Below are 27,647 nucleotides of genomic sequence, written 5' to 3'. Positions count from 1 at the left end.
TTTAAAATAAATATTCTTAGTTACCCACAGGAGGGAGATAGTGATAAAATTAATAATAGAATAATATTTGATTAAAAAGAAAATGAAACGTGGATGGATCAACGGTGTGAATTCAGCCTAATTAAAAAAAGAAGCAGTACATAGTATTGGACAACAATCGTGTCGCGTCGTTGTGAACGACGCTTAAGCCTCGAATCGAAATCAATAAGCCGATTATTGGTCGGGCTGAACGGAGATTACGTTGCTTTGAATTGACACCCCGACACGAGCTCTGTGCCGATTGAATTTCGCGGACTTTCGAGACGGACGGATATCCGCTCTAGTTCCTTTTTCCACGTCTGATACTGTGAAATCACGCTCAATGTAATCCTGACGGACACTTCGCGAAGAATCGACCTTTTGTGGCGAATCACTCGCAAACTTTGCAACCATTATCCGTCCACGTTTATATGCTTACACGCGGTAAAACAATACGGCGGAAAAATGCGAAAATGGTAGCGTCACTTTTTACCAACGCCATCTATGTGTTTAACGGTAAACGCGCGAGCCTCGTGTAGGGCATTGTTGAATACGAAATATTTTCCAACAAACCGTGGATATTCAGAAAAATATTTTCGTTTAAACGAAACGTAAATGAAATAACATTGTTGAGAACAAAATTTATCGGATTATCATTTTCAGTACCAAATATTTGATTCCACTACTTGCATGCATAAGGTCACATGTATTAAACTACTGCAAAGTGTATTCAAATATTCACAAAAATTTTACTCACCGATATTCAGGGACACGTTCGACGTAATAGTTTCCTCGAAACAGCTACCTTTCCTGGAAAAGCAATATACGGTCTTTTAGGATCAGCAAAATGTTACAATGTTCGACGTACACGCGAATAAATAACAAAGCGTACCGACATGTTTGCTGTCACGAACAAAAACACTTTTTACCGTACAGATTACGTGTTCACTTGACACAGTTATACAATACCAGCGAAAATATATTAATTGCGTTATGAAACAGAATAAAGTAAACGTTGTTACTACGGAATTCCGATTGAAACGATACGAACACGAAGTAGACGCGACGGATAATAGATCATCACTGGGAACACTGTTTACATAATTCTTAAGCAGATGGCGTCGACTCGATAGATCATCGCGGCCGTGTTTACATTTTGGCGGGTTCGAGCAGCAACAATGGGACAAATCGTCGGACGTTTACCAAACACATGGGACCGTTTATTACAGGAAAAAGATCGTGTATTATACTGGAGCGGCGAGGTTTTAGCACAGGTAGCCGATAACGTTAACCAGGAAATGTCGTTATTTATCGATTACGGAGAGGAAAGTATCGACGAAAAAGTCGAATCCTGGATGAACAGGAATCGATCGAGGGTCGATCGAACCATCGCCAAATATCCAAATATGGCGGCACAATACAAAACAAGAGTACAAATTGAACTTGCAAAGGTAATTATTTTCAACGTTCACAGTTTATTTTAATTAACAATTTATTACTGTACGCAGATAAGGGAAGGATTTAGAATTCGAATGAGAAACGATTATCGACAGGCCTACACGGATATTAAAAATTTCACGAGAAAGGTGGATAAATTAGGAAAACGACAACGGAAGATACATGGTAAAATTCTCGAGTTAGAAACCATCTGTGATGGAGACGTGAAACGATTTCAAAAGAAATTAGGCCCTTTACGGGTAAAAACGTTTGAAAACCTCAGGACAGGAGAAAAAATGACGTTTGAAGACAAAAGACTGAAAACGAAGTTCGCTAAGAGAGTACTACATTACTATTTATATCTTTTCATTTTTTCTTTTAAGCAACAATTATTCACAGCATCTTTTTTTATAATATTAGGTGAATGAAATTGATCTTAAGAATCTGCAGGAATGTTCTAAATACGTTGACAAATTAATTAGCAACATTGAAGACATTATGCGTAATTAATGGACGCAATAAAAAAATTAAGCATACCCTCGATTCAAAAAAGAAGGACGATCGATAAGAATATGGAATACATGTTACATACGTCACTCCCATATGTATCTATATGTAAATATATGTATCTGAACAAGACTGTATGTTTAAAATACCATTCCTGTATCTACTTCCTTCCACATTATCTTACAGAATGTATCTGCAAATGTACTATTGAATAATTTAAAAGCAACCATTTACAAACCGTAGATTGATCAAGTACCTTCAGATATAGATGCTTGAACGAAATGTAATTGAATGGAGTTCTTTAAAAAAAAAAAAAGAAGAACAAGCGTGGAAATAGCGAAACAACATGCATATAAGATAATACTCACAATCAGCTATCAATGCCGTTGAGGTAGACTCTTTCGCAGATTCTCGTAACCAGGAAAGCAGGATTCGCACGAGAGTTGCGTATGAGGTATATCTTCTTTACAGGACCGTACTAGAATATAAGACGCGTCTTATAAGTTAGAAAGCCCTATAATAAAATCATTATTCGTCTATTTAGATTCATATGCTTAAACGCTTTTCATTAACCATACGGTCGAAATGTGTTTTGGAGAATATACCTTATGATCAATGAAATATGTAAAATTGTACGTATTTATTAGAGATGATATTGATATTTCAAGCACTGAAATTAAATAGATACATACCTGCGCATGATTCGCGCGGGAATCTTCATCCAAATGTGTCGTGACGTACGAGGTCCACGTCTTTACGGTCGTCGGGATCCATGCATCTTTTCCTCGTTTCACGACATTGAAAATCTCCCGTGTTCTGTACTGTTTTTACGTGAGCTACTTTTTATGCGAATTGAAACACTGTTGCTAAAACCACGACGCCGCGGTAGCAACGGCGGTCGCTAAAAGCCGGACATTACTAGAAAAGCAGGAAGAACGAGGAGGCGTTTCTCTTTCGTCGACAAAGTTACTTCTATCGCCATCTATGAACACAAATGTCGATTATTATTTCTGAGAATTCGATATGATTCGATATATCGTTCAATGACAAAGACAACAGAGATCACTGTACATTATGCTTCTATATCCATATATATTTAATATATAAAAAATGAAAAATATGTTTATTAACAATATAAATTATATTTGATCTATGTAGTTAAAAATAAGAACGAACAACACGACCTTCAATAGCCGTGATCGTCTAGTGGTTAGGACCCTACGTTGTGGCCGTAGTAACCCAGGTTCGAATCCTGGTCACGGCAATGTGAAAAAGCATTGTCACGGAGAAGGCTTATTTTTTTGTTATATTCAAAATTAAATTAAACTTTATTTATATTGCAATATTTTCTGAAACCTTAATATATTTCTTACATCTCATTTCCATTTCTTCCGATGAAATATGTTGCAATAAAATACACGGAAGTATTTTATATTATTATTTGTATCAGTTTTGTTTAAAAACAGAAAATGTTTCATCAGCAAATTTCTTTACTGTAAAGTCAATAAATTTCAGGTATGACCACACAAAAGTTCAGTTTACGTCTCGTCTGTTAAAACATACGTATTCTCATTGTCTTCGAATATGAAAAAATATCGACTATTACTTTTAATTTTTGTTCTATATAAGTGTGGTGTTTTTTGTGTTAAATCTAACAAAGTACAATTATTTACTTCCGTTAAATTCAAGCACCCTGATGCGAATAATTATGATAAAGGTAACGCACAACGTGTAATTATGAAAATATTGCAATAATTTGTTTAATCTAATTTTTTTATTTTGGGTACAAAGTACGTTCTGAAAGAGGAATAAGAGAATTTGACTTCGGTTTGGTCGAAAAAAATCGGGTTGCACGTGGAATATCAGGATTTAAAAACCATCTAAGATCAGGTGCTAAAGTAAATCCTATGTATGTTAATGATTCAAGATGATACTAATTGATCTTTTGTTTCCTTAATAATCCCTAGGTGATGCCCATCAAATTGCACAATATTTCCTCACTGGAGGACCCTTGAAAGGTCATGCTCACTTTACAAGACAAACAAACTGTGATTCAAATACTGAAAGCAATGTAGTTGGAATGAGCAATCCAGAAAGTAAAAATGATACGGATTCGTCTATAAATGAACAAAATTCAAGTGAAAATGTGCCTGATCCCATTACTGGAGCTGCACATATACCTCAATTACCTCCATTACCACCATATAAACCTATAGTTCAACCACCAAATTTGTATAAACCTCCTAAATTACATCCAAGTTTACACACATTAATTCCTAAACCACATACACCTATCCAGCATACTTTCTTAGGTTCTATTCTCCACCCTCGTTTACACCCACATATTAGCGCGCTACATACTATTCCTAGTGCTTTAATGAAAGCAGCTAGTATGCCAGTACATGGTTTATTACAGGCACAATCACATCTACATGATATTTTAAAACCCCATGGACTAGTTGGAAGTCCTAATCTTGTGGGAAGCCCTAATCTTCTTGGAAGTCCCAATAAAGTAAGTAATATGATACACTGAGTGAACAAATACCTATCAGCATTCGAATTTCCTTCTAAATCTGTACAGATACAAGAAAGTAATGTTACATTTAATGTTCCTAGACATCGAAACGTGCGAAAGCTAAAATGCATTCTATGAATAATTTCATATATTTAATGGGGCAACCACCTATTGTAGGAGCATCCCTAAACAACTTTGATCATAAAGTACATACTGTTCTACCACAGATGTTCTTAAGCTAACAAAAATTGTATCAAATACATTTTGAATTTACAGGCTGAAGAATCAAATGAAACATCCTCTCCATTCCCCACACATCCTGAACCTACTGGATATATTGTACGTTATGTACCCCACAACAAAACATCCGAATCACTGACTCCTATTAATACACCACAAACTTCTGATGATAGCTCAAATTTAGAAGAAAATGTAACAATTTCGGCTAATAACAACAATCAAGATGAAGATAAAGATGAATGATTACAAATACAAAGTGAGAACAGTAATGGTTAACTGACAAAAACAAAGTGGAAATGAAACTATGATAAAACAGACACAAGAAGACTATTGAAGTTTCAAAGGATGTACAACACATACCATAATCTGAAACATTTAAGAACTGTATTAAATATTTATATGTATGGATATACAATTTTCAGTACTAGTTCAAAATTTTATACAAGACATGATACATATGTAGATAAAAAATGAAAATTTGTAAGCATTATTATGCTAATTGCATATTATCATCTCCTTCCCTTTCCTTTTCCCTTTTTAGATGATGAACTGGAGGACTGTGCAGATTGTTCACCAGTGATCTGTTTTCCTTGTCGTGTCTTTAATTTTGGAATTGTGGTACCTACGTATACCAGAAGAGCATCCCTTGTAGGAAGTTCAGGTTTTACTGGAGTACCATCATCATTTTTTAATTGAACACGAATCCGACCACGATATAGCAATTCTTTACTTCGTTCTCTTGGATGTAGCTTATTTTCTACTCCGACGTTGAAACCAGCTGCCACCAAAACATCACGAATTTCTTGATGTGTAGGATTTTCGACACATTTATCTTTCGCTAGTTTGCGACCTGCTGCCAAAGTTCTTTTGCTGTTTATGTACACCGGATAAATACAAATCCATCTATAACAAAATCAAAATAAGAGTCATAGTTCTGTCAGTTTTACGTCAGATAGGTTATGTAGCAGATGGTGTTATGTATCACAAATTATGAATAAACCTAATTACATAAATAGTTTAATTGATGTATAATATTCTATTAGAAAATAACTGAAATGTGTTTAGAAAATTAATAGTACAGTAAATGTACCTTTCACGATCGCTATGTTTCTTTGATAAATTCCACGTGAGCGCCATGTTTCAAGTAATCGATAGTATCGCAATTCCATTGATAACATCACTATCGATACTACCGTTCAAAAAATAAAGATATAAGCTTGAGAAGTCAATAATAATAACGTAGTTCAACTGAATGTAAAATGATTAAACAACAAAATGAAAACGGAACAAACAAAAGTAATATAAGAAATTTGGGCTCGTCCGGGATTTGAACCCGGGACCTCTCGCACCCGAAGCGAGAATCATACCCCTAGACCAACGAGCCATGTAACAAACACTTTTTAATATAAATATTATAAATTGTAATTAATATTAATCATTATGTTTTAGTAAATATTGATACAAAACTTACAAAATTATTAAATTAACCTTTTTCATATTATTAAATTTACAATTCTCAAGCCAAAGCAAGCCTAAGAAAATACAAAGTTTGTACAATGTTAGCAACAGTTTCTTCTTCAATGTGTAATACATTGAAGCAATCTATAAACAAGAAATACTATAATTGATCTCCTCAATCCTACCTTGAACCATGACCTCATTAAGCATTTTTCTGTTCTCAATGACACACATACATAGTTGAATACTTCCATTCATTACAAAAGTATATAATGAATGTCTGTGTAATATTTGCTAAACAATCAATTACTTAACAGTGTAAATATTATTCGTCACGAAAAACAGCGATGAACTAAATGAACATCCTTGTATTTTAATCTTATCTTAGAAAACAATGTGTAATATTTACAATATTTTTTTTAAATTTTGTTTACCTAAACGAGTATGCTATTAATATAGTAAAGTGCGAAATATGTTTGGCGGAACCGAAAAGAGGGGTACCTGCAATCAGTTTCAACTTTCACTATACGGGCTCATTGCGAGGTTAATTAGCAATTATCGAGTGTGTAACGGTGAAAGCGAGCATTCTGTGTGACATGCTTTCGCAAAGATCGCAACATTAATAAGTTTATTGTATGCAGACCGCGTTTTAATTAAACTTTTCTTTTCGATCGATTCAAGCACGCAGTTACTTGTAAAAAGATGATAAAACGAGGAAAATTAGGTCAGATAAAAATTATTATCAATATGCAAATATTTTAAAATATTTACTAAACCTAATTTTTTTTCTGGAGTTAGTTTCACATTTATAGAGATTATAGTAAAGAGAAAACAAGAGAAATCGAAAAAAGTTTTGTTATGGTTGGTAATGAAAGTAAAATTTAATAAATTTGAATAAACCCATTAAAAAATTCATCATGTCCGAATCCTCCAAGTAAGCCAATTTGTTTCATAATAACAATACGAAACTTTAATGATTTCCGGTTTCGTAGGTTAAGATGTTCAAACTGTTCAATTTGCTCGACAAATGCTGCAAATTTATCAACTGAGTAAGTACAAGCTGACATTATGAGAAACGTAATTGGGCATCTGACATTTAATTTTGAATTTGCTGATTCATTATCTAGTTAATTATCAATTGAAATATTAATTAAGAGGGCACAGATATATTATATATTTATGTTTTACGCTTCATATCAATTGATAATGCAAATAATAAACATTTTAGCATCAGGAGACTCTCACCACTATGTCGCGCGATGCTAGCATGATTTTTCTTATCACCTTTTAATTTCACCCCTTCCATTTTTGGTACGATAGCTTGATCATTCTGTAAATATTCAAATATAAGCATTTTTCTATTCCTCTCGTAGAAATACCTTTTTGATACAGTTATTCTGTCATTTTATATGTTAAACATATTCGAATATAAAAAATTAATCATCAACTTATCACGTCACGAATGCACAAAGTACAAACTTCAGATCCCTTATATATCTTCAGACATCCTTCAGATCTTTTACATATCTTCGAGAACCGTAATTGCACTTTTATCAACGTTTTTATAACAGTAATTTATCAAAACGTTCCAGACACGTTGTTGTCAGAAAGAATAACACGCATCGATTAAACACAGACAATTTTTAAATGCAAAGATTGTGCATGTAGCTATGCATGAAATAAATATTTAACTCGAAATAATTACCATTATGCAACGTGTTCTGTCACCGTAAAAATCGATTCGTACGAACCTGTACCAGTCACCTTTCAAAAACTTGTCTCGTACCTTATCGTTCTAGAGTAAATTCGAGTTAGGGCAACTTGGAATAACGTAACAGGGTAGATGCAACTGGAATGTTAGGTTCTTTTTCTTTATAATAAGGTGTGGAATTTAATAACATCTGTTGCGATTCGAATCGCCTTTCTGTCTCGAAAAAAATTGAATAAAAAACGGTGGCCTTAACGCCGATTTTTACGATGACGAAGTTGCATCAAATAAGCAAGCGCACACGTTCTTCGGTTAGTTCGCGCGAACGTCAGTCACGTTTGCGTTCTACTCGTGCTCGGAAGGATCGATTTCACTGAACGAAAGTTGTTTCAAAAAGCAAACTGTTTTTCTACGTGTAAAGGATATAGTGTTAAACTAATAGAACATCGTTTCATTAAGTTATGGACGATCGTTTTTATTGAATTTTTCGTTCAATTTCAATCGTCTGCAATGGGAAATCCACACTCAAAAGACGTCCGTAACGGACTGCGAAGTTGTAAAGTGTAAGTAATGAAATTTTTTATTTCATAGAAATGTTTATGAAGGTTTCAAATGTTACCAGCGTAAATCAGATAATTATCATGCCAACGCAAAGAAAGTAAGTCGTACGCTTTTTTATAAAGTGTCTTGATAAGTGTATACAATTGTACACTAAATTCTATGAGTTATTAATGTCAATAAGAGGAACAGTCTAGACAAAACAGTAATTGCACTTTGCCTTCATCATGTGTATTTCAAAAAAAAGTATTCAATTGATTATAATTGCTTCATTTTTCGACCTTTGTATCGTTCAATTTACTCGTTTTATGGTCGATATTTATACGTACTGAATACGTCGTATAAAAGTAAACAAAAATAATTTAAAATGTGTTTCGATACGTTCGTTGCGTATATAAATAAAAGATGCGAATTTTATCAGACATTCAACTAGTTAAATGGCAAAATATGTGAAATTGTTTTTTAGAATCTTTTTTAAAATGTTATATCTAAACCTGTGAGAGGTGGGAGCAATCGCCCCCTCTCTGAATCCGCTACTGTGCGTTATATCATTTTATAATTTGCCGCGTGAATTAATGTTCTCATAATCATTGAATGATCACGCATATTTCTCGGTTTATTTTTTTTTATCGCGCGATTGATGTAATTTTTGCAAATGTAATTTTATACAAGCAATTACGTTATTTCTAAAAGAAATAAAACATTGCTGTTCGATTAATCTGACCCACGTAATCTTTGCTATATTTTCTTTTTATTAGCTTAAAATTATTTTTCTGTTTAATTTTCTCATAAGCTTTGCACCTTTGTTTCTATGGAATATAATGTTCATAATGATTCGTTGATTACCACGAGATATTTCGTGTTTGTTATTATTTATTTTGTACGCAATATTTTCGGCAGATTTCCGGATCGATAATCATCGTGTAACTTTCCGAGATCTTTAATTTTAATTCCACATCACGCGATAACAGGTTAGTGGCCTGTGATCCGCATTATCGTATGACATGTGCAAAGATGTAAATTTTTGCGTATTCAAGTAAGGCAGAAAGAAATGCGACGATTATATTATCACATCCTTTTTTGCTGTTTGCAATTGAGTCTGTAGCGAATTAGATATTAAAATGTTTAAGTACGTATGTACTTTCTCTTAGGAATTGTAAATAAAAATACATTTACACTAAATATGGTAATAACATATGCGTGTAATGACAGACACATGTAAATCATATCTATTGAAATAATCGATATAATGAATAGAAATTTTGTACTTTTGTATCACGCCTGATGATCACGTGACCCGCGCTACCAACTTATCAGTGTGACGCGATAGTCGTACGAGTAATTTGTGTATAACCTCGTTCCTAGTTTTGCATATATGTTGACAGTTTCTCGAGAGATGTCAGATCGAACGAGAGTGATCAAACACGAAAATAACGATTATGTCCACAAGACGTTTCCTCGAACGTGTCAAGTGTCATTTTAAGAGCTTTATCCGTCAATCAAGTTACTTACGTTATGCTAGTAAAACCCTTGAACCTGATACGAAGCAGTTCGATCAGCTGCACAACAGGTAAAACAGCGAATTTTGAATTATTTTAATTTAAATTAAGTCTTTAATAAGATTAATGCAATGTACTTATGAATACGAAAAAAAGTTTGATTGACGATTATTTCAGGCATAATTGCAGGTTTTCATGAACATAAACTTTTATATTATGCAATTATGATAAACTGATGCAATCTTTTTTTAAGTCTAATTTGTTCTGGTTCACCTGTTGTTAAACCGAAAAATAGATAATATTATGAAAAACCTGAATTTTATAAGCATTCTTGATATATGTGTAGTGTATATATGTAAATATATATGTGATATATTTCATGGTTAAATAATATGTCAAACGATCTTCGTCCGATGAGCACCGACATGCGATTGCGCGATGCGCGCGCTTGCGCTATGCTAGTTATACAATCAGTGACGTAACAACTACCCACCGGGCCCCATATTTTTTTACCGATAGAATCATATTAATATGAAAATCCTGATTAGAAGAAACTTATCAAGAAACTATTTGCAGCCTTTAAATGAACGTAAACATCTCCTTCGTAAAACCGTTTTAGACATGACCTACAGTTCATCCCCGTGATAAATTGTTTTATCAAAACACTAGCTTATCAGCCGCTAGTACTCATTAGTCCATAAATGCTGTTAATAAATTAAATTACAGTTGCAATCTATAAAAAAGAAGGCATGCGACAGATTCGACAATCGCGCCATATAATTGATACGCGACTGTGCCCGTTCCCCTCGCCCTAACCTCACCTCTTGAACGGTAGTGCTTTCTGCTGTACCGACATTCATTTTCAATCAGCCTTCAACTTCGCTCCTCGTTTGTAGGATCCACAGTAGTAGCCAGTTGACTTGCGACGACAAATCTTCAACGATGTCAGCTCTTCACCGGGATCAGCTTGGTCAGCGGGGACATGGAGATGCTGTCTGTGCAGGTTTACTTCGTGGCCTCGATCATCTGAAAAACCCACAGTTGAATAAGGTACGCTATAGTATATAACGTGCTTTAATATAATGTATAACAAATGTGGTTTGTGATGCCGGCAGAAGCACGAACTGTTCTACTGACTGACATTGACATGTTACTTCCTTGGTCATTTGCTACTTCATTTTTGGGAAAAAATCTTATGCACTAACGTGTAACAATCATTATACGACACGCGTATTATAAGAAAAATGACGTTTCCTGTTTATTATTACAATCGTTGCTATGGTTTCTGAAGCCTACTCATGAACGAATTTTTCTATGAGATTAATAAGGGTGATATGTCTCATTTTCGGCGCGAAATGTGCAATTTAAATATCAAATGATCCGTTAAACCTCCAACAACTGAAAATTTTCCATTGTTTTGACGTAAGCCAAATGAAAGCGTCACTCATGAATGAAATGAATGAAATTAAACTGCAGAATTACATTTTAATTTTGCGAGTAGGTTCGATATCGATCGGCGGATGTAAATTAAAGTTGTCGAAGATGAAATGAAAATTTCACGAACGCGTGCAAATGTACAGCTAACCTAGTGGTATTGAGGACACTAAGAATGCACAAAACACTAAAGAGGATAATTACGTTACGTTGAATTGGTCACGTAGTGTTCGCGGTTCCATGAAATTCACTTTCACGACGTACAAATTTACTGAACGGAACTAATGACGGTGTGACAACCTGAGGATGATGAAACAAGCATGAATGCTTTTTAGTCGTGCGATAAACCGCCGTTATCTCTCTGGCACAATTTTTTATATTTTTACAACATCTTTACTTTGATTAGCCACCAGTAATATTGTGAATTAAAATCGTTTCGTAAAATATGCTTGAACTTTCTAGTGACATTTTTTTTTTAACTACCAGTTAATATTATTCATACACTGATAACCAGAATTTAAACTGGTTTTCTTAGAAATTAATATTTATGCAAATCTTAGCTGAATATTCAATGAAAGTAATCAAAATTGTATCAATCTGCATTTTGCTAGAAACATTTGAAAATAAAGAGAAAAGCGAAAGTGTAGAGTAACATTATCGGTTATGTTGATTCGATTAAAACTCGATCGATAATGGTTATATTTATTCCCTCGAGGTATCGTAGCATCATAAGTTAGATAAAAATATATCGATGCAAATAGACTACCGTTTGATTTTTTAGACTGGTAACGTGTTCAAGCTAAGCGTGTTTACAGCGACAGACCTCGAAAATAATTTTCGCGATGACTGGACAAAGTGGACACCAAATATTCCACGTGTAATCGTGCGATCGTGATCGCGAAATTCTTTATTCGAACCTTTTATTCAGTAAATCATATACTCCATCAATAGGCCTGTGATACTTTTTCCTCAATTAACTTACACGCGCATATACGTCATTATGAAGTTATTACTTCAAAAAAACAAGAAAAGAAATTACCACCTGTGCAATAAATTTTGTCAATGCATAATTAAGTACATATTACATTGAGGAGCTAAAAAACTTGTCAAACTTATAAAAGAAAAAACTTAGTAAATAATAAACATATATTAATTTGTTTATTCTGCCTTTATAAAATCATTTTATTTTTCCTATCAGATTTTGATAAAACGACTAAATTCCAGTATGCTGTGCGTATTGGTGACCTTTTGATAAAGCTGATACCTCCTGCTAATATTCTGCTAACAAAACGCTGACTGCGCTTTAAGCCCCGTACCGTGGCTTCGAATTAAAATGAAAGAAAGGAAGAAAATGATATAGAAACTATATCAGCATTTTTGTTGAGAATCAAACAGTATGTATCACTTCAATCTTCTTATATTCATCCTACCGATGTCAAAATTATACCTAATTGAATAATTTTTCAGAACAGCCTGCAATTGAAATAGTTTCTCTCGCTAAGGTCAATATACCCTCATCGAGTCTCTGAACTCTTCTGACCTTGTGCAGAAATTTCGATCGAACTCCTTGTGTCGTTTCCTGGTAATTCTTCTACGTAAAGATCGATCAAGAGTATCACTTCCGCTCACGAAAACGTGGCGGTAAAATTAAACCTTCTTATCCAACGGCGCAGCCAGATTAAGGCGCGATACGCAAAGACCCGTTTCATGCGAGTGGCAGCGATTCTTGTAGTAGGTCGTGGCACGTTTTGCGACCAGCAGGACTCTTAGCTACATATTGATCGAGCGACTGGCAAGCTCGAGGAGCCTGGCAACCGTTTCCATCGACGGATTGTTTGCCATGGGACTTGAGATCATTCGGAGAAGTGGTAGGACACGGAAGAATGGACACGGATTGGTGGGACCTCGTTCCGGATTTTCATAGAACCGTACGGGTTCCTGAACCTCTGCTGGCTGCTGACGGAAGGGTATTCTTGCTATGCATTTCCTCGAAACGTTCGTTTTTGTTTCATTCTATCCGGATATTTCTTCAGAACATTTACTTTTGTACAGAGAATCTTCTGGCAGGATTTAATGATCTAAGAGTTTCATGAAAATGACCACACTGGAGCTCCTTTGGACAATACACTTTGAAGTTTTACCAATGGTTACTCGCAACCATCTTAAAGTCATGATAACGTGTGCATAGTTATTCAATTCTACACACAAGTTTCAAGGAAAACGAATACACAATTACGTCACAGGCGTTATTCTTTGTCCTTTGTCTTTCAACAGTTTTTTCTCTATCCTGTGGTTATTTTAATCATTGGAACCTTGTTATGATTATCAGCTTACAGATATCTAAGAATCCACTTTGTGATAGATTTTTGTGGTCTTTCCTTGGATCATATAATACTGTCCAATTACTTTTGATAGTTTTAGCTCCTTGACTTGAAATCTGACAAGAGTTGTCAATGGGTGGTTAACTTCTGCCTCTTCCTGAAAAAGTTCATCTGCTTTTGAATGAGAACCTTTATCCTATCGCCTCTTTGGTGCGTTTTATGTAATTTGAAGAAACAAAGGCCCTGGATTGAGGACTCTAAAATAATGGACCCGTGAATATATACCTTTGGACCGAGCAACGATAAAAATTCCTTTTGTTCATTTTTTATATTCTGAAGGTACACATTGATGAAAAGACACGTTGACTTTATTTATTCTTCATAGAATCAACATTTGAAGTTAGGTAAACATTTCCTGTCTGAGTGACTTGCAAAAATTACATCTGCATGTGTAACAAAGCATTCTTCACGCTTTTTTCTCCAGGCGAAAGTCACTTTCGATATTCAGAGACTATTAAATTGGTTCACACACGATTGTGAAATTTTGAAAGTGTTCACAAGCATTCACTGCTTGCATTACTCGTCAAACGGAAACTCATCTGGTTGATTGAACTCTGTTGTTCATAATATGATATTTGATGAATGGTCGAAACAATCTCGCAAAAAGAAGCGTACAAGAGAGTGAGATAGGAGGACATTTATCTGCTATCATAATTTATAAAAGTCAATTGACGTTGCTTGCGATCTGGCTGGAACATTCGAAGCATTGTTAGCGACCCCCAGAGTCCGGTTGATAGTGGAAAAATACTATGCTTTTAACGAGTGCTTTGACCTTATACCGTCCGGTTCGACTTGATCATTAAGGAATATCATGTATTCAATGGAATTTTTTTAAAAAGGACCAACCACGCTGGTCGAGAAGTTCGGTCATAATCCTCTTATCCTTCGAATCTTTTTTTAAGAAATATTCCTTCCTTTATATAATATTAACAATTAAACTTTCTGTAGTAAAAATACATTTATATATGTCTTTAAAAAAATGTCATCAATAACTTGTAGATTCTTTTATTATTTGTAATTTCAATTTTATTTTATTGTATACTTGTTCTGTGATTGAGATTGAAAGAATTTTTCTAATTACCGATTAAATCAGAAGCTTTATCCGTCTTCTTGGAGTCATTTAATGATTGATCATTCGTGGTCGACTGTCAATTGTAATAATAAAAATCCTATTGTCGCGAAAGGAAACGGTGTAGACGATGTAATCAATGGTGTCAGACAGGTTTAATCAAATTTTGCATTCTATCTGCATAATACCGGGTAAAGTCTTTTCCGATACAATCGAGGCGAGAAACTTTAATTAGCGAATTGTTTACAGGCGATTTAAAAATAGAAACTGATATATTGTGAAGTCTTGCACGCTTCTTACTGTGTTAATAAACTATGATTTAACAAACTTTTTTATTTTGTTCAGTTTAATTAATTTGTATTAATTGTAAAAGATAAAGCATTGATATTTTGTAAATTGAGTGCATGGACATAATAAAATAATGAAAAATGATCTAATGTAATTATAGCTTTTTGTTTTTACTATCATTACCATTAATCAATGATTCACTGATCACGTAATGTAACATACTATAAGTAAGAGGAATGTTTAGAGGTTACATGATCTAAAGATACATCATGATCTATATATAAATCAATCAATTTCCTTTATCAATAAATAATGCAATAAGTATACTGCAACTAACAATTATGATAACCTCGAATGCCACTGCTAATTGAAATATGTATATATAAGTACTTACGCCTTTTGCAGCCTGAAGATTAATTGCTCCTGTCGATAAATTAAAAATTTATACAGTGCCATCTAGCGATTGGTGTTTTTGGAGTGCTCCTGGTATTAGGATTACAGGATGTGTGAGAAGGTATCCTGCGAGACTGAGTGATAAGGAGAGGTATACTGCGCAACAAGGACAGACATATGTAGGTTCCACCCACTCCAAAATGGCGGATCACGCTAGTTAAATTATAATTGAGGGAAAATAATTAATAACTCGTTTCCTGTGAATAATTCGTGCACTTTTACTATTGTTTTTCAAAGTATATGATTCTAGGAATTTTTACATGCAAATTTTGCAGCTGTTTTGTTTATATTAATTTATCATTAATTATTAATGTATCTGATCAGAAAATTTTGGTCAAAACTGTGTCTAAAAGGTAGTACGATCACGAAATTTTAAAAAGCAATCGTAAAAATGCACAAGTTATTTGTAGCAGTCGAGTTATAACTATTATTCCGTCAATTATGATTTATATGGCAAGACGCCATTGTCGAGTGGGAGGATCTATGTCTATCCTTGTCGCACAGTTTCGCCGGATACCTCTTGCACTTTCATGTTCTCTAGCTACCAGGAGCCTACAAAACGCACTCCAAACGTTTGGATAGTTGCTTTCGTTCGCAGTTTACCCGCGAAATACAATTGATGCGAACATATGACTCGCAACATATTGCGTTAAAATGCTCCGTTTTTTTAAATAATTTACTTCCAAGAAATTAGCACAGATAAATTATTAGTTTAAGAATATTATATACAATATTCTCTGAAAGTTATAATTATGCTCTCAAGAAACTAATAATTATATCAAGGAACAGCTGATGGCCTTTCACTCACGTTCACCACCAGCAGTCGGCAGGAATTTTCTGATTAACCCAATTCAGGCAGCAATCAAATAATTCCTGTCAAGGTCTTAGTATGATTCATCGTTATTTGTAGCATTCATAACTGTATCGAATAAAGAAACTTTAACTTTATTTATTCGTCGAAGGGAACAAATACTCACTCCTTATAGTTCTGTCAATTAATTAATTAATTTGTAGGATTTGATCCATGAAATTTATCACATTTTTAAAGGAAGTATTTTATTTCAGGGTATGGCATTTTCCATTGAGGAAAGGCAAGTATTGGGTATCCATGGTCTCCTACCAGCAGTTGTGAAGACTCAGGAAGAGCAACTGGAACTGTGCCGCCTAAATCTGGATCGTTACCCAGATGAACTATCAAAATATATCTACCTCATTGGCCTACTGGTATGCACTAACTTGCCAACTATTCATCATACTGACTTGCCAGTCTTTCCTTTATTTTTAATAAGTTTATGACCTTTAAAATGACTAATAATCTCATTAATATTACAGGATAGAAATGAAAAACTCTTTTACCGTATGCTCGCTGATGATGTGGCAAAACTGATGCCTCTGGTATACACACCAACAGTAGGTCTAGCTTGTCAAAAGTTTGGCCTGATCTACAGAAGACCCCGTGGTATGTTCATAAGTATAAATGACAAAGGCTACATATATGATATCTTGAAAAACTGGCCTGAACACGACGTACGAGCCATCGTTGTCACCGATGGTGAGAGAATACTTGGGCTGGGTGATCTGGGTGCCTATGGAATGGGAATACCTGTTGGTAAGCTGTCCTTGTACACTGCACTGGCTGGTATTAAACCACATCAATGTTTACCAATTACTCTGGATGTTGGTACCAACACTCAGGTATGATACTTAATCTTGAATTATTAAAAAGTATCAATACAATGTTCTAAAATATGAATTTGCATTTCAGTCTTTGTTGGATGATCCACTGTACATTGGCCACAAGCACAAACGTGTCACTGGTCAAGAATATGATGACTTCCTGGACGAATTCATGACCGCAGTGGTCAGGAGATACGGACAGAATACATTGATCCAATTTGAAGATTTCGGAAACGCCAACGCGTTTAGACTGCTTCAAAAATATCAGGACAATTACTGTACCTTCAACGATGACATCCAAGGAACAGCTGCTGTCGCTGTTGCTGGTTTACTGGCATCCCTTCGCGTTACACACACTAAACTGTCGGAGAATACAATTGTTTTCCAGGGAGCTGGAGAGGTACATCAGTGATTTATACCTTATACCGTGTTCTTAGCGTTATAACTGATTTTTGTTCTTTCAGGCTTCGTTAGGTATCGCATGGCTATGCGTTATGGCGATGGAGAGGGAAGGTATTAGCAAGGAGGAAGCTAAAAAGAAAATCTGGATGGTTGATTCAAAAGGATTAATAGTCAAGGATCGTCCAAAAGGTGGACTGACGGAGCACAAGCTGCGCTTTGCTCGAGATGACAAACCAATTGACACTTTGTTGGACGTGGTGAAAACTGCGAAACCTACTGTACTTATCGGAGCAGCCGCAGTTGGCGGTGCTTTCACTACTGAAATACTGGAAGAAATGGCGAAAAATAATGAAACACCAGTTATTTTTGCTCTCAGTAATCCAACAAGCAAAGCAGAATGTACTGCCGAACAAGCATACACTGCTACAAAAGTATACAAGCTTCTATAAAATATTCATTGTTCAATTTCTTTCATTGCTGAGACTTTAACATATTTTATTTTTCATGTTCATAGGGAAAATGTGTATTTGCCAGTGGATCACCATTTGATCCAGTGACATACAACGGCAAGACTTACCATCCTGGCCAGGGAAATAACAGTTACATTTTCCCTGGTATTGCGTTGGGTGTAATATGCTGTTGTATGCGTACAATTCCTGATAGCGCATTCCTCGTCGCTGCTGAAACATTAGCTCAGATAGTTTCTGATGAAGATTTGGCGAGTGGAAACCTGTACCCACCGTTGCAAGATATCCAAAAGTGTTCATTGACGATAGCTGTTGAAGTCATGAAATGCGGTTATGCAAGTGGTAAGAAAATATTAAGTTTCATAATTTTTGTTTTTGCTATAATATGATCTAATAATACTTTCTTTGTGTAGGTCTTGCAGCACTTCATCCAGAACCTGAGGACTACAAGGAATTCATTAAAGCACAACTGTACGATCCAACTTATACATCATCAGTACCTCCAGTATATAAGTGGCCTAAAGTATAAATGTATATTCTACTGCCATCTTCAAATGCAACGCTTTGATACGACGTCGAGTATAAAAATGTACACGACAGATGTATACTACATTTTTCTTTTTAATTTGGCATGGTATTGTAAGAGCCTGTTGAGCAGGTTTTTCATATAACTATACTGAGTCTTTGTACGTATGAGTAATAATCAGCATGGGTGTTTGTGTATGTGAGCATGTATCTATTTCGAAAAAGGAAAGATTTTATTCTGAACTGTGTATAAATGTATCCGCTACTGATAGTTTTAAATTATTGGGATGATAAAATGTTTGATTTATCGGTTTAACGAATAAAAAATTTCAAATGATTATTTGAAAGAAATGTGTTTATTGCTACTCGAAACAGCATTCCTCACAGTGCCCAGGACATAATTCTTCTTCTTTGTACGAGCAGCAGGGTGTTTTAAACTTCCGTCACGTTGTATATTTAATTAAGAACCGAAAGAGACAAACAAGACGTACATATGAGCGAAAGTTTTATAATTTAAAGGTATTCATCTATTAAACGAAGTAAAAAGCAGAGGCGTCTTTATGTACTTAAAGCTCGCGCTTTTTCACAGATATATAGGCAATACACGCGTAAACTCATTGTCAGTGTATTGAGTACTTAGAACCGTATCAAATTCGCCCCACCCTTTTCTTCTACCGAATCTCTTAAGGATCGATGAAACTTAAAACACACATGATTGTCTGCAACCTCGTAAAGACAATACAACGAAATTCATTTATACGCCGAACTAAAAAAAAAAAAAAATTTTTTAAAGAAACAGCTTAGTTTCCTTCGAATTTCGAGGAACAAAACATGTTAGCATTTTTCTAATAATAACCACATACGTATCATTATGGTTTCCAAGAACGTTAACATGTGTATTTTACGACGATGATTTGGCGTCCATTGAATTCCTCACACGCTCTCACTTTCTCTCCCTTTTTTGTTAATCTTAATTAATGTCAACACGTACGCATAATATTTACTTGTCTTATCACTAAGTCTGATTCTTACTATTAAAACACGCCATGGTCATCAATCTATAACAAACAGAGTATAAACTGCGACCCTTTACTCCAAACTTTGTTGCATAATAACATCGTAATAAAATTAAAGGATAAAATGTACAGAAGAGCGTTTAGAAAATGTTTACAATGATGGGACTCTGTTACGCTACACTGAGCAGACACACTGGCACGTTTAAAGTGCCAGTAACAAGGACTATGTCAAGTATAGTTTGGCTGTCTACCAATTTCGTCGTCTTTAAACGAACATCAGAGAGTGTCGATATTCTTTTTTTTTTCTTATAATATCTTGACTCAGAGGTTGGTTTCATTCTGCCGTAAATATAATTTTATCGAGTCCGAGTTCCACAGCACCATTGCACTACTGCTTTCTTTTTTATATTAACGTTTATTAATAAACAATACGATTACTTGTAATTTAACCAACATCGTCGGTCGTTATCATTGAATTTAATTTAATTTATATTTCCTACTAAAATTTCGAGCCTCTTTTTTTATTTCGTTCGCTTCACTTTCAATTTTTTTAATCTTTAAGTCAAGCAATCGTCATCGAATTTTGTTCCTACGAAAAAGACACAGTCTTGTGAGGCTTAAGGATATCAGTATTGTAACGTAGGGCAGTAGCGTCGTTGATAGTGGAGTGTCTGTCCAGCATGGAGGTCGGTCCCTTTCCTAGCTTCATCGAGAAAGAGAATGCGATCGTTCGTGAGATTGTTGAGAATCACCAGCTGCTCGTAGGTCTGGCAATCTTTGGTGTGCTGGTAACGCGTCGAAGAACGGATGTGTCAATGCGTCTTTTAATTCTATCCTGTTAGAAGGTTCGTATTCTAACATTTTCTGAATGAGGTCAAATAGTTGTCGATGTTCTTCGTCGTCCGAAAGCATGCAACGCTATAGAAAAATACAAATAAACGGAAACATTAATAACAGCATATTTTTTCTTCCTTTAAACAGACCGAGTAAATTCTGTTTATATAGGGATACAAAATATATAAATTCTTTCTCGAACGATTATGTAACGAGATCATTGCACGACTACTTACGTGTAAAGGTTTACAATGTTCCTCAACGTATCGGGCGGCCGAACCCCTTTCCTCCCAGTCCAATTTACCGTGATAGAAATACTTAGTCTTAGTCTTGCGACCCATACGATATGGAATCGGGCCAAGTATACGCTCCATCATTGCTAAGTGCTCACGGTTGTCGTGTGTTTGAAACAGAGTGATACCCAGGTACAGTTCAAAGAGGATGCAGCCAATCGACCACACGTCACAAGGCTGTGACCATCCTAATTCTATACAAATAAACATACCGAATCAGTCCCTTAAATGTCGCAACGTACCTGAATTAACGAGCTTAAACTTACCTAAAATTACTTCTGGTGCCCTGTAATGTCTCGTGCTAACAATCGTGCTGTGATGTTCGTGGTCGAAGGTAGCGCTGCCGAAATCGATCAGCCTTATGTCTGTTCGCTTAACGCGTTTGAAATCCTTTCGCTTGAAAAAAAGAAACTTCTTTTAAACACTTCAGAGAACAATACCTTACCGTGTGGCTTTACAAAAAGTTATCAGACGAAACGATAAACGCGATTTACACAGCAACGAGATTATCTTGCCTTACCTTTTTGCTATTATGTATGACCTCGTAATCGGAATCTACGAATAATATATTTTCGGGTTTTAGATCAGTGTGCGTGAGTTTATTATCGTGTAGGAATTTCACGGCATAGCACAATTGATACCCAATATGCCTGACGTGTTCCAATGGATAAGGTTGGTAATCGTTATCTCTCTGCAAATATACAATAATTGTAACACTGACTCTAGAGTGCATGTACACGTTATTTCAATTACATACCAAGAAATCGAATACACTAAGCCCAAGCATTTCAAAGGCGATGCACATGTGACCGTGATAATTGAACCAGTCGAGCATCTTCACGCATAAGCTGAAACACAACAAGTGTTAGACTCGAAATTTCAATAATTTCAATTTTTAATTCAACTTGATATTTTTGAAAATTATACATATGGATACTAACTGTTGGCCTTCTGGATCCTTGGTCGCAATTTTCTCCAAGGCGTTTATTTCGAGCATCGCGGCTTCCCTATACTTTTCCACGTTCTTGATGATTTTCAGAGCCATCACGTGGTCCCTGAAAACGTCATTACACTGTTATTAGATCTAGTCGGGAACGGCCAAGTTCGACACAATTCCACATGGCGGGAAGAAGCGCAATCGTGCGCGAGGCGTTACCAAGCGGGCTATTTCTTAAACGCGAAGAGGAAGATCGCTCCCTCTCGGTGGTTCGTTTTCTAGGCGAGAATTTTGCATGGATTTAATTTGCCTCGAGACTGTGCGTTCGTCGAGGATGCCGTCGCTGGCCAGTAAAACAAAGTGCAAGGCCATCCTATTATTGCGACTACTTGCGCGTCATTTTGTGACAGTGCGGCGCACGGCTATTTCTGACCCTGCTATGACTCGGGATACGTGTTGTGTCTTCGGTAGAGACAGAGATATAGAAAGAGCGAGCCGTGCGCGAGGAAACGAACCAGGATAACACGGACGTAAGCGCAATGGGAGGGTCAGGAAGAATAGTGAGAGCACCGCAGACTCGAGGTAGATTACCTACGAAGTAGTTACGTGAGCTGCCACTTACATTTGCACGTCCTTAACCTTGACAACTTTTCCAAAAGTACCCTCTCCTAGGGTGTCCAGTGCTTTATCTGCAATGTAAAAAGATGGATAAATATTCGTGTAGATCAATGACCTCTCGTCTACGCAAGATCGTCCATGTTGCTCTATCGGAAAACTCTTCTCTTTTTATAATTATCACTGATCAGAGGAAGCATAATAACGAAGAAATATTTAATCAATATCCAATCCACACGGACACCTTAGTCTGATCAGTGATGAATCTTTCTTTTTCTCTCCGTACAATTTTTTCCATTTCAGATCTGATTGTAACATCAAGGTTCGAAAAAGAAGACCCCCGAGGGAGGAGCAACATGGACGCGCTTCCACGTGGACGTTCAGCCGGTGGTGTTCAATACGCCGTTACGTCGTGAACGGATGTACGATTCAATTGAAAAAAAACTGTATCATTAGAGCTCTGTTATCGATCGGAACTGCTGCTCTCCTAAAGGCCGAGGTACCCTAACCGTAAAATCGGCGATCGGAGGACATGAAACATTGACTCGTCAACCACCCGGTGGCACGTTACTCCCGCTCATGATTTCTCGACTAATTTATTTTCTCTCGGACACGAACGCGCGATGAATCGAAGGCAAAGCCATCAGGATTTTTAGCGAATGTCGAATGTCCTCGTGCGCCTGTTTTCAACAGAGAGGAGCACGTCATCCCGAAGAAGACGTATCGAGGAAATAGCGCAAGCGTAGTCTCTCTTTGTCTCTACCGCTTCCTTCGTCTCTCTGTCTCTCTATTTTTGCTTTCATCTTCGACGATCACACACGAGTGTGGTCTATGTATTTTCAAACGAAATCTTGATCGGGCGCAACTGTGAAACTGAAAATTCACGAAATAAGAGAAACGGATTAATAAATTTACTCTTTACTACTGTGTAAGATCGAAAATATAAACGAACGAGATTAGAGGGGGGGCTAAATGAAATCTACTATCAATTCATTTATGTTCATACTACCTCGATTAATGCGATACGGTTAGAAGAAAAATATTATAAACAGTTTGAAATAAATAAAGAAAGAAAATGGAAGAGAAACAGAGACGCGAACGAATGGACGTTAAGCTGGAAGGGTTGAGCAGAGGCAAAGAGAGACTGATTGGCAGATACCGTGGGTAACCGATCCGATCGATCGATCGACCAATCGATCTGAGGCTTGCTTAAATATACTACAATGAGTGTATTCACGTATTCACGAACATCTATCTGCCAGGATGTCGCCGGTTTGGTAAACAAGGTGGCCGTCTGCGTCGTCCTCGACGGAGGGCAGTCGTAGGTTCTACATACGGGCCGGCGGTATCGGTATCAGCGGCGCGTGCCAAGAGAGGACCCAATCAGTGTTGGAGTGCACCGTTTGGTTCCCCCGTGTTTTCGTTTCACGATGGAGACCCGACCAGAGAATGTTCCCCAACGATGTTGTCGTTGTCGATTCATCCACAGGGACAGAGACAAGTCGTTCGCATCGTTGTGATGGCCACCAGAAGTAGTCGTCGTCGTCGTTGATGCGATACCATTGGGTTGTCGTCGTTGTTGGGGTCCACCATCCAGGGACGTCGCGTCAACCGATCGCCAACACCACCGTCATCCATCACCACCACCACGAGGGCGGAGAGACCCGTGTAACACGCGGTAGAGGACGTGTGTAAGCACGGACGAACGTACGATTGTGTCGTTGGGGAGGAAGTAGGGGGATACATCATCATCATCATCGGTCATCGGTCATCATCATCATCGAGAGAACCACCCGATCCGAGCGCCCAGTCGACCATAGTGACCAATCCGTGTGCCATATCCAATTCCATTCCATTCCATTCCATTACAACGGAGATGGTAACCCAACAATCAGAGAGAAAGGGGAGAGGGCAAAATGGTTTGCCAAGTCAGAAAGTTGCGGTTACGAATTTTACCATCGGCACAAAGCGAACATTCTTTTTTTTTTTTCTTTAAATTTATTTATTATCTTTTTTTTTTTTATACGATTATGATTATTATATCAGTATTATCTCTCATTCTTTACCTCATTTATTTTTGCATCTTTCTCGGTTATTTAGTATTTACTGTTCTCTTTTTTTTTTCCTAGACCCGTTATTTTTATTATAGAGACGTATGCTCGTGTTAAAATTAGCTTCTTAATGTCTCGAAGAAGCCGTCCTCGATCGACGAGGATCAAATAAAAATGAAATTACTGTTACGAGATAGTTATTTTATAATTTACAGCTCAGCAGAGTTTATAGTTTCTCTTTTAAATACAAGTAAAATGAAAGAAAAGTTATTTTCAAGCGATAGATCGATCGCTGGAAAACGAATAAATAAAAACGAAATCGGACAGCTTCTTCCTCGTTAATTTTTCTCTAACACGCTCGGAGAGGTCATTACTTTTTCTCTGTGTATTTTGTTAATAATCAATCTGATTTGCAGAAACTTCCAAGTACTTACGTGATTGCACCAATTGGACGCTTCATGACGATCGATCAATTGATCGATTGATCGTCGTGACGCATCCGTAACGGCGCGATATCGATCGACACTTTGAGCCTACCTTATCAACGCGCGAAACGATCCGATCTTTCATCGTCAATTTCGTTCAAACAATTTATAAAACGGGACAATTATTAGGGGGAAAATAAGGACAGGACCACGGTACTCTCTTCAATTGTTTTACTAAATTTTAGCGAGAGGAGATATTAATATTAAACATCAAAACATAGGATATGAAACTCTCGTGTTACAACGGCGCTTCGAAAGATGTCAGATACCGTTGTTGGTAAATTAAATAAACGATACCGTATGAATAATTGCTCGTTTCAAAGGATCTTTGACACCGGGCCAACGTGCGATTATTTTAGATTGCTCTTCAATTCGGTATATTTATACTTTATTAAAAGATATAATAGCGCAGTGTTTTGAAAGATGTTCGACATCAGTGACGCGCGTTTTTCACTTCAGAGAAATCCATCTTTTATCAAATTTTATTTTCAGAATTAAAATGTTACGGGTTAAAGTGACTCCACGATGTAAATTACATTCATCTTTCAAATAATCCAAACATCTTTCGAAGCACCACTCCCTATAAAAGACACCTGTACACCAGGTCTGCCCACGAGATGCCCTAATGAACCACAAGATAAACCTAGCGAACACCGATTAATCAAAATTATTCCTTCAACATCCTCCCACGAGCAATAAGACCACTGTCACTAAAGCATACTCCTGGACAGTCCTCCTGTACATTCCCCAATCGAAGGGGGATCCCTCGATAAGACAGTCGCGTACGAGTGAATCATCCCAATGTCCACCAGTTGAAAGTCAAAAACAGACACGTATTAGTGACACATCAGCTCGGATCACGGCGATCATCGAGTCAGCAGAGGCTGGGACGATCAGTCAGGTGAGACAATGGGAGAAGTTAAAACGAGCAGGCGTGAGGGTGAGGCAAAATGGCAGCAACAACAGCAGCAACGGGCATGGTCTGCTCAACGAAACAACACTCGAGCCAGCGATGCCGGCGAGAAGAAGCGATATCTGCGCGCGGTTCGACAACTTACAATCGCCTGGTGGACCGTGTCCGAGTTGTTAACGACACTCGCGACGGAGGTAACCGCGTTCTTCGACGCGTTCTTTGACGCGTTCTTCGACGAGTCTTTACGCTCGCCTTTCCTATACTTGCTGGCGATAATGTCCGTGGTACTGGGCCGCATCTTCAGCTGGCCACCGGCAGCCAGCTGACTGTAAGTCTCCTCCATAGCGGCGTACTTCAGTATCAGACTTTGAATCTCCTTCCGTTTCGCAGCCCTCTCGGAGATCGCCGGATCCGATTCTTCGGAGTCGACGATCCGAGGAAGGACGTTCGTGTCGCGTGCCACGCTACCGGTCGGCGTCTTATCCGGATCGCTACCATCGTTCGTCTTCTCTTTCGAATTCACGGTGTCCAATTTTACAGGTCGGGCCAGCCTGAGCGCCGTGGACGAACTCTCTAGTTGCTCGCTTTTACCGTTTCTGTAAGGCCTCACTTTCCGCGTGCGGCTCTCGGCATGGCCGGACTTGTGCCTGCCGTATCTGCGGTACGTTTCCGAGTTCAATAAACCGTGTCTCTCCGTTCGATGGTAACCGGGTGTCTTCTCGCGTTTCAAGTCCCTCGTGGAGGATTTCACGTAAGGGTACGCTTTCTCGGACAGCAGGACGCTGGTTGGACTCTTGACGACGGTGCGGCTCATCGAAGGTTCCAGTGTCTTTTCGTCCCGGACGAAAGGACTGTCCTCGCGTCTGAAGTAACTGTGATCCCTTTCGCGGGTACGCCTGTAGTCGGTGGTGTGATCCGAGTGATCGTGACGCTTCTTCCTGGAGTACTTGTCCAGGATGGTCGAGTACTTGTCCTCCAGTCGGGACTTGGCGGTGGCAAGGTTGATGCCGGGCGAGGTTCGTCTAGCGAGGCTCGGTTTGTTACCAACGTGCTCGTTCAACGTGGACGTACCGCGTACCCGGGTGGTTAATCGCTGCAGGAGGCTCGAGCACGATTCGCTGAGCATCTGGGTGACACTTGTGGTGGTCGAGGATCGCGCGTACCGATTCCGTCGGCCCGTCGATCCCTGACGAGACGTCGACATGTTGTCACGTGGCGCGAAGATGAACATCGAGACGTAAAAATTCGCCCACGCGGTCTCGAAATTCTAGACGATTCAATCCTGAGATCAGGCTGATTCGCAGAGAATACCTTCGCAGTTAACTCGTTACGTGATTTCCTTCCTTTGAATTCTGTTTGTTTTCTTAATTTCGAGTCGGTACGCGTTCAGTATATCGTTTTCTTCGAATCAATTCTTCGGCTTCGAGTGAATCTCCTCAAGGTCGTTCCGCTAGACCTTGCCGAGTGTCCTGAACGTGACGCATCCGAGATTCGTCGCTTCGAAACGCACAGGTAACGATTCTAGGGTTAAACCGATTCGTCCAAGAACGATCAGGTAACGTTCAGTGACACCGCGGCACGACTCCTCCTGCCCGTAGCTGCATCGCCGCACTACGGAGGTGCGAACATCGTCGATCACGCAACCGAGGGACACCAGCGAACGCACTAAACTACGACCACAACGGCGGTCACGAAGACGACGGACAGACGTGGACCGTTCACGAAGACGAGGAGGCGAATCGGTGCGCCCCGCCAAATACTCTCGTCGCACTAAAAATACCGAGCAGCGGTGGTGAGCTCTGCGCTCCGACCAACGGAACACGATTCCTTTTCTCTCTCTCTCTTTCTCTCTCTGTCTGTCTCGCAA

At 37.7% G+C, this 27,647-nt stretch overlaps 6 protein-coding genes and 2 non-coding genes across 12 annotated transcripts in view; 4 read left to right on the top strand and 4 right to left on the bottom strand.

Moving 5' to 3' along the window:
• Positions 1-998, bottom strand: part of LOC114872137 (poly(rC)-binding protein 3) — a 116,581-nt gene extending 115,583 nt beyond the window's left edge. The window contains exons 1-2 of the mRNA XM_029179002.2: positions 911-998; positions 776-828 (exon numbers count right to left, since the gene is read on the bottom strand). The gene's annotated coding sequence lies outside the window, so the exon portion shown is untranslated. The remainder of the gene's footprint in view (positions 1-775; positions 829-910) is intronic.
• A 198-nt stretch (positions 999-1,196) lies between these two features.
• LOC114872143 lies at positions 1,197-2,094 on the top strand. Of its 2 annotated transcripts, none has more exons than XM_029179011.2 (3): positions 1,197-1,469; positions 1,527-1,796; positions 1,876-2,094. In XM_029179011.2, exons 1-3 carry the CDS (start codon positions 1,197-1,199, stop codon positions 1,963-1,965), a joined length of 633 nt encoding a protein of 210 aa, XP_029034844.1. In that variant the 3' UTR covers positions 1,966-2,094. The 2 variants fall into 2 exon arrangements, with proteins under 2 accessions (XP_029034844.1, XP_029034845.1); XM_029179012.2 differs by having other exon boundaries at positions 1,527-1,783; positions 1,876-1,965.
• Positions 2,095-3,154: 1,060 nt separating this feature from the next.
• Positions 3,155-3,226, top strand: Trnah-gug. The gene has a single exon. It is a non-coding gene; the product is annotated as a tRNA-His (tRNA).
• A 260-nt stretch (positions 3,227-3,486) lies between these two features.
• LOC114872149 lies at positions 3,487-4,990 on the top strand. The gene is made up of 4 exons (XM_046287144.1): positions 3,487-3,679; positions 3,754-3,852; positions 3,930-4,474; positions 4,754-4,990. The coding sequence occupies exons 1-4, from the start codon at positions 3,547-3,549 to the stop codon at positions 4,958-4,960; spliced, it is 984 nt and encodes a 327-aa protein (XP_046143100.1). The 5' UTR covers positions 3,487-3,546; the 3' UTR covers positions 4,961-4,990.
• A 94-nt stretch (positions 4,991-5,084) lies between these two features.
• On the bottom strand, positions 5,085-10,864 carry LOC114872112 (signal recognition particle 19 kDa protein). Of its 2 annotated transcripts, none has more exons than XM_029178918.2 (2): positions 10,762-10,864; positions 5,085-5,620 (listed from the first exon to the last, which is right to left on the bottom strand). In XM_029178918.2, exons 1-2 carry the CDS (start codon positions 10,794-10,796, stop codon positions 5,227-5,229), a joined length of 429 nt encoding a protein of 142 aa, XP_029034751.1. In that variant the 5' UTR covers positions 10,797-10,864; the 3' UTR covers positions 5,085-5,226. The 2 variants fall into 2 exon arrangements, with proteins under 2 accessions (XP_029034751.1, XP_029034752.1); XM_029178919.2 differs by lacking the exon at positions 10,762-10,864 and adding an exon at positions 5,808-6,040.
• Trnap-cgg lies at positions 6,030-6,101 on the bottom strand. Its single transcript has one exon. It is a non-coding gene; the product is annotated as a tRNA-Pro (tRNA).
• LOC114872109 (NADP-dependent malic enzyme) lies at positions 8,194-18,976 on the top strand. Of its 2 annotated transcripts, XM_029178912.2 has the most exons (9): positions 8,194-8,446; positions 9,827-10,011; positions 10,837-10,990; positions 16,631-16,789; positions 16,898-17,260; positions 17,331-17,642; positions 17,707-18,075; positions 18,159-18,453; positions 18,525-18,976. In XM_029178912.2, exons 2-9 carry the CDS (start codon positions 9,881-9,883, stop codon positions 18,638-18,640), a joined length of 1,899 nt encoding a protein of 632 aa, XP_029034745.2. In that variant the 5' UTR covers positions 8,194-8,446; positions 9,827-9,880; the 3' UTR covers positions 18,641-18,976. The 2 variants fall into 2 exon arrangements, with proteins under 2 accessions (XP_029034745.2, XP_029034746.2); XM_029178913.2 differs by lacking the exon at positions 9,827-10,011 and having other exon boundaries at positions 8,195-8,446.
• On the bottom strand, positions 18,974-27,473 carry LOC114872107 (dual specificity protein kinase CLK2). 2 transcript variants are annotated; one of them, XM_029178909.2, is made up of 9 exons: positions 25,926-27,473; positions 23,581-23,659; positions 22,339-22,405; positions 21,721-21,834; positions 21,537-21,627; positions 21,300-21,470; positions 21,046-21,193; positions 20,723-20,973; positions 18,974-20,570 (listed from the first exon to the last, which is right to left on the bottom strand). In XM_029178909.2, exons 1-9 carry the CDS (start codon positions 27,009-27,011, stop codon positions 20,358-20,360), a joined length of 2,220 nt encoding a protein of 739 aa, XP_029034742.2. In that variant the 5' UTR covers positions 27,012-27,473; the 3' UTR covers positions 18,974-20,357. The 2 variants fall into 2 exon arrangements, with proteins under 2 accessions (XP_029034742.2, XP_029034743.2); XM_029178910.2 differs by having other exon boundaries at positions 21,046-21,175; positions 25,926-27,472.
• Positions 27,474-27,647: the final 174 nt, after the last annotated feature.

This window comes from Osmia bicornis, chromosome 9, assembly GCF_907164935.1.
Source record: "Osmia bicornis bicornis chromosome 9, iOsmBic2.1, whole genome shotgun sequence".
NCBI lineage: Eukaryota > Metazoa > Arthropoda > Insecta > Hymenoptera > Megachilidae > Osmia > Osmia bicornis.
Note: the sequence above shows the minus strand (reverse complement) of the source record. Positions and strands in the feature narration are given on the sequence as shown.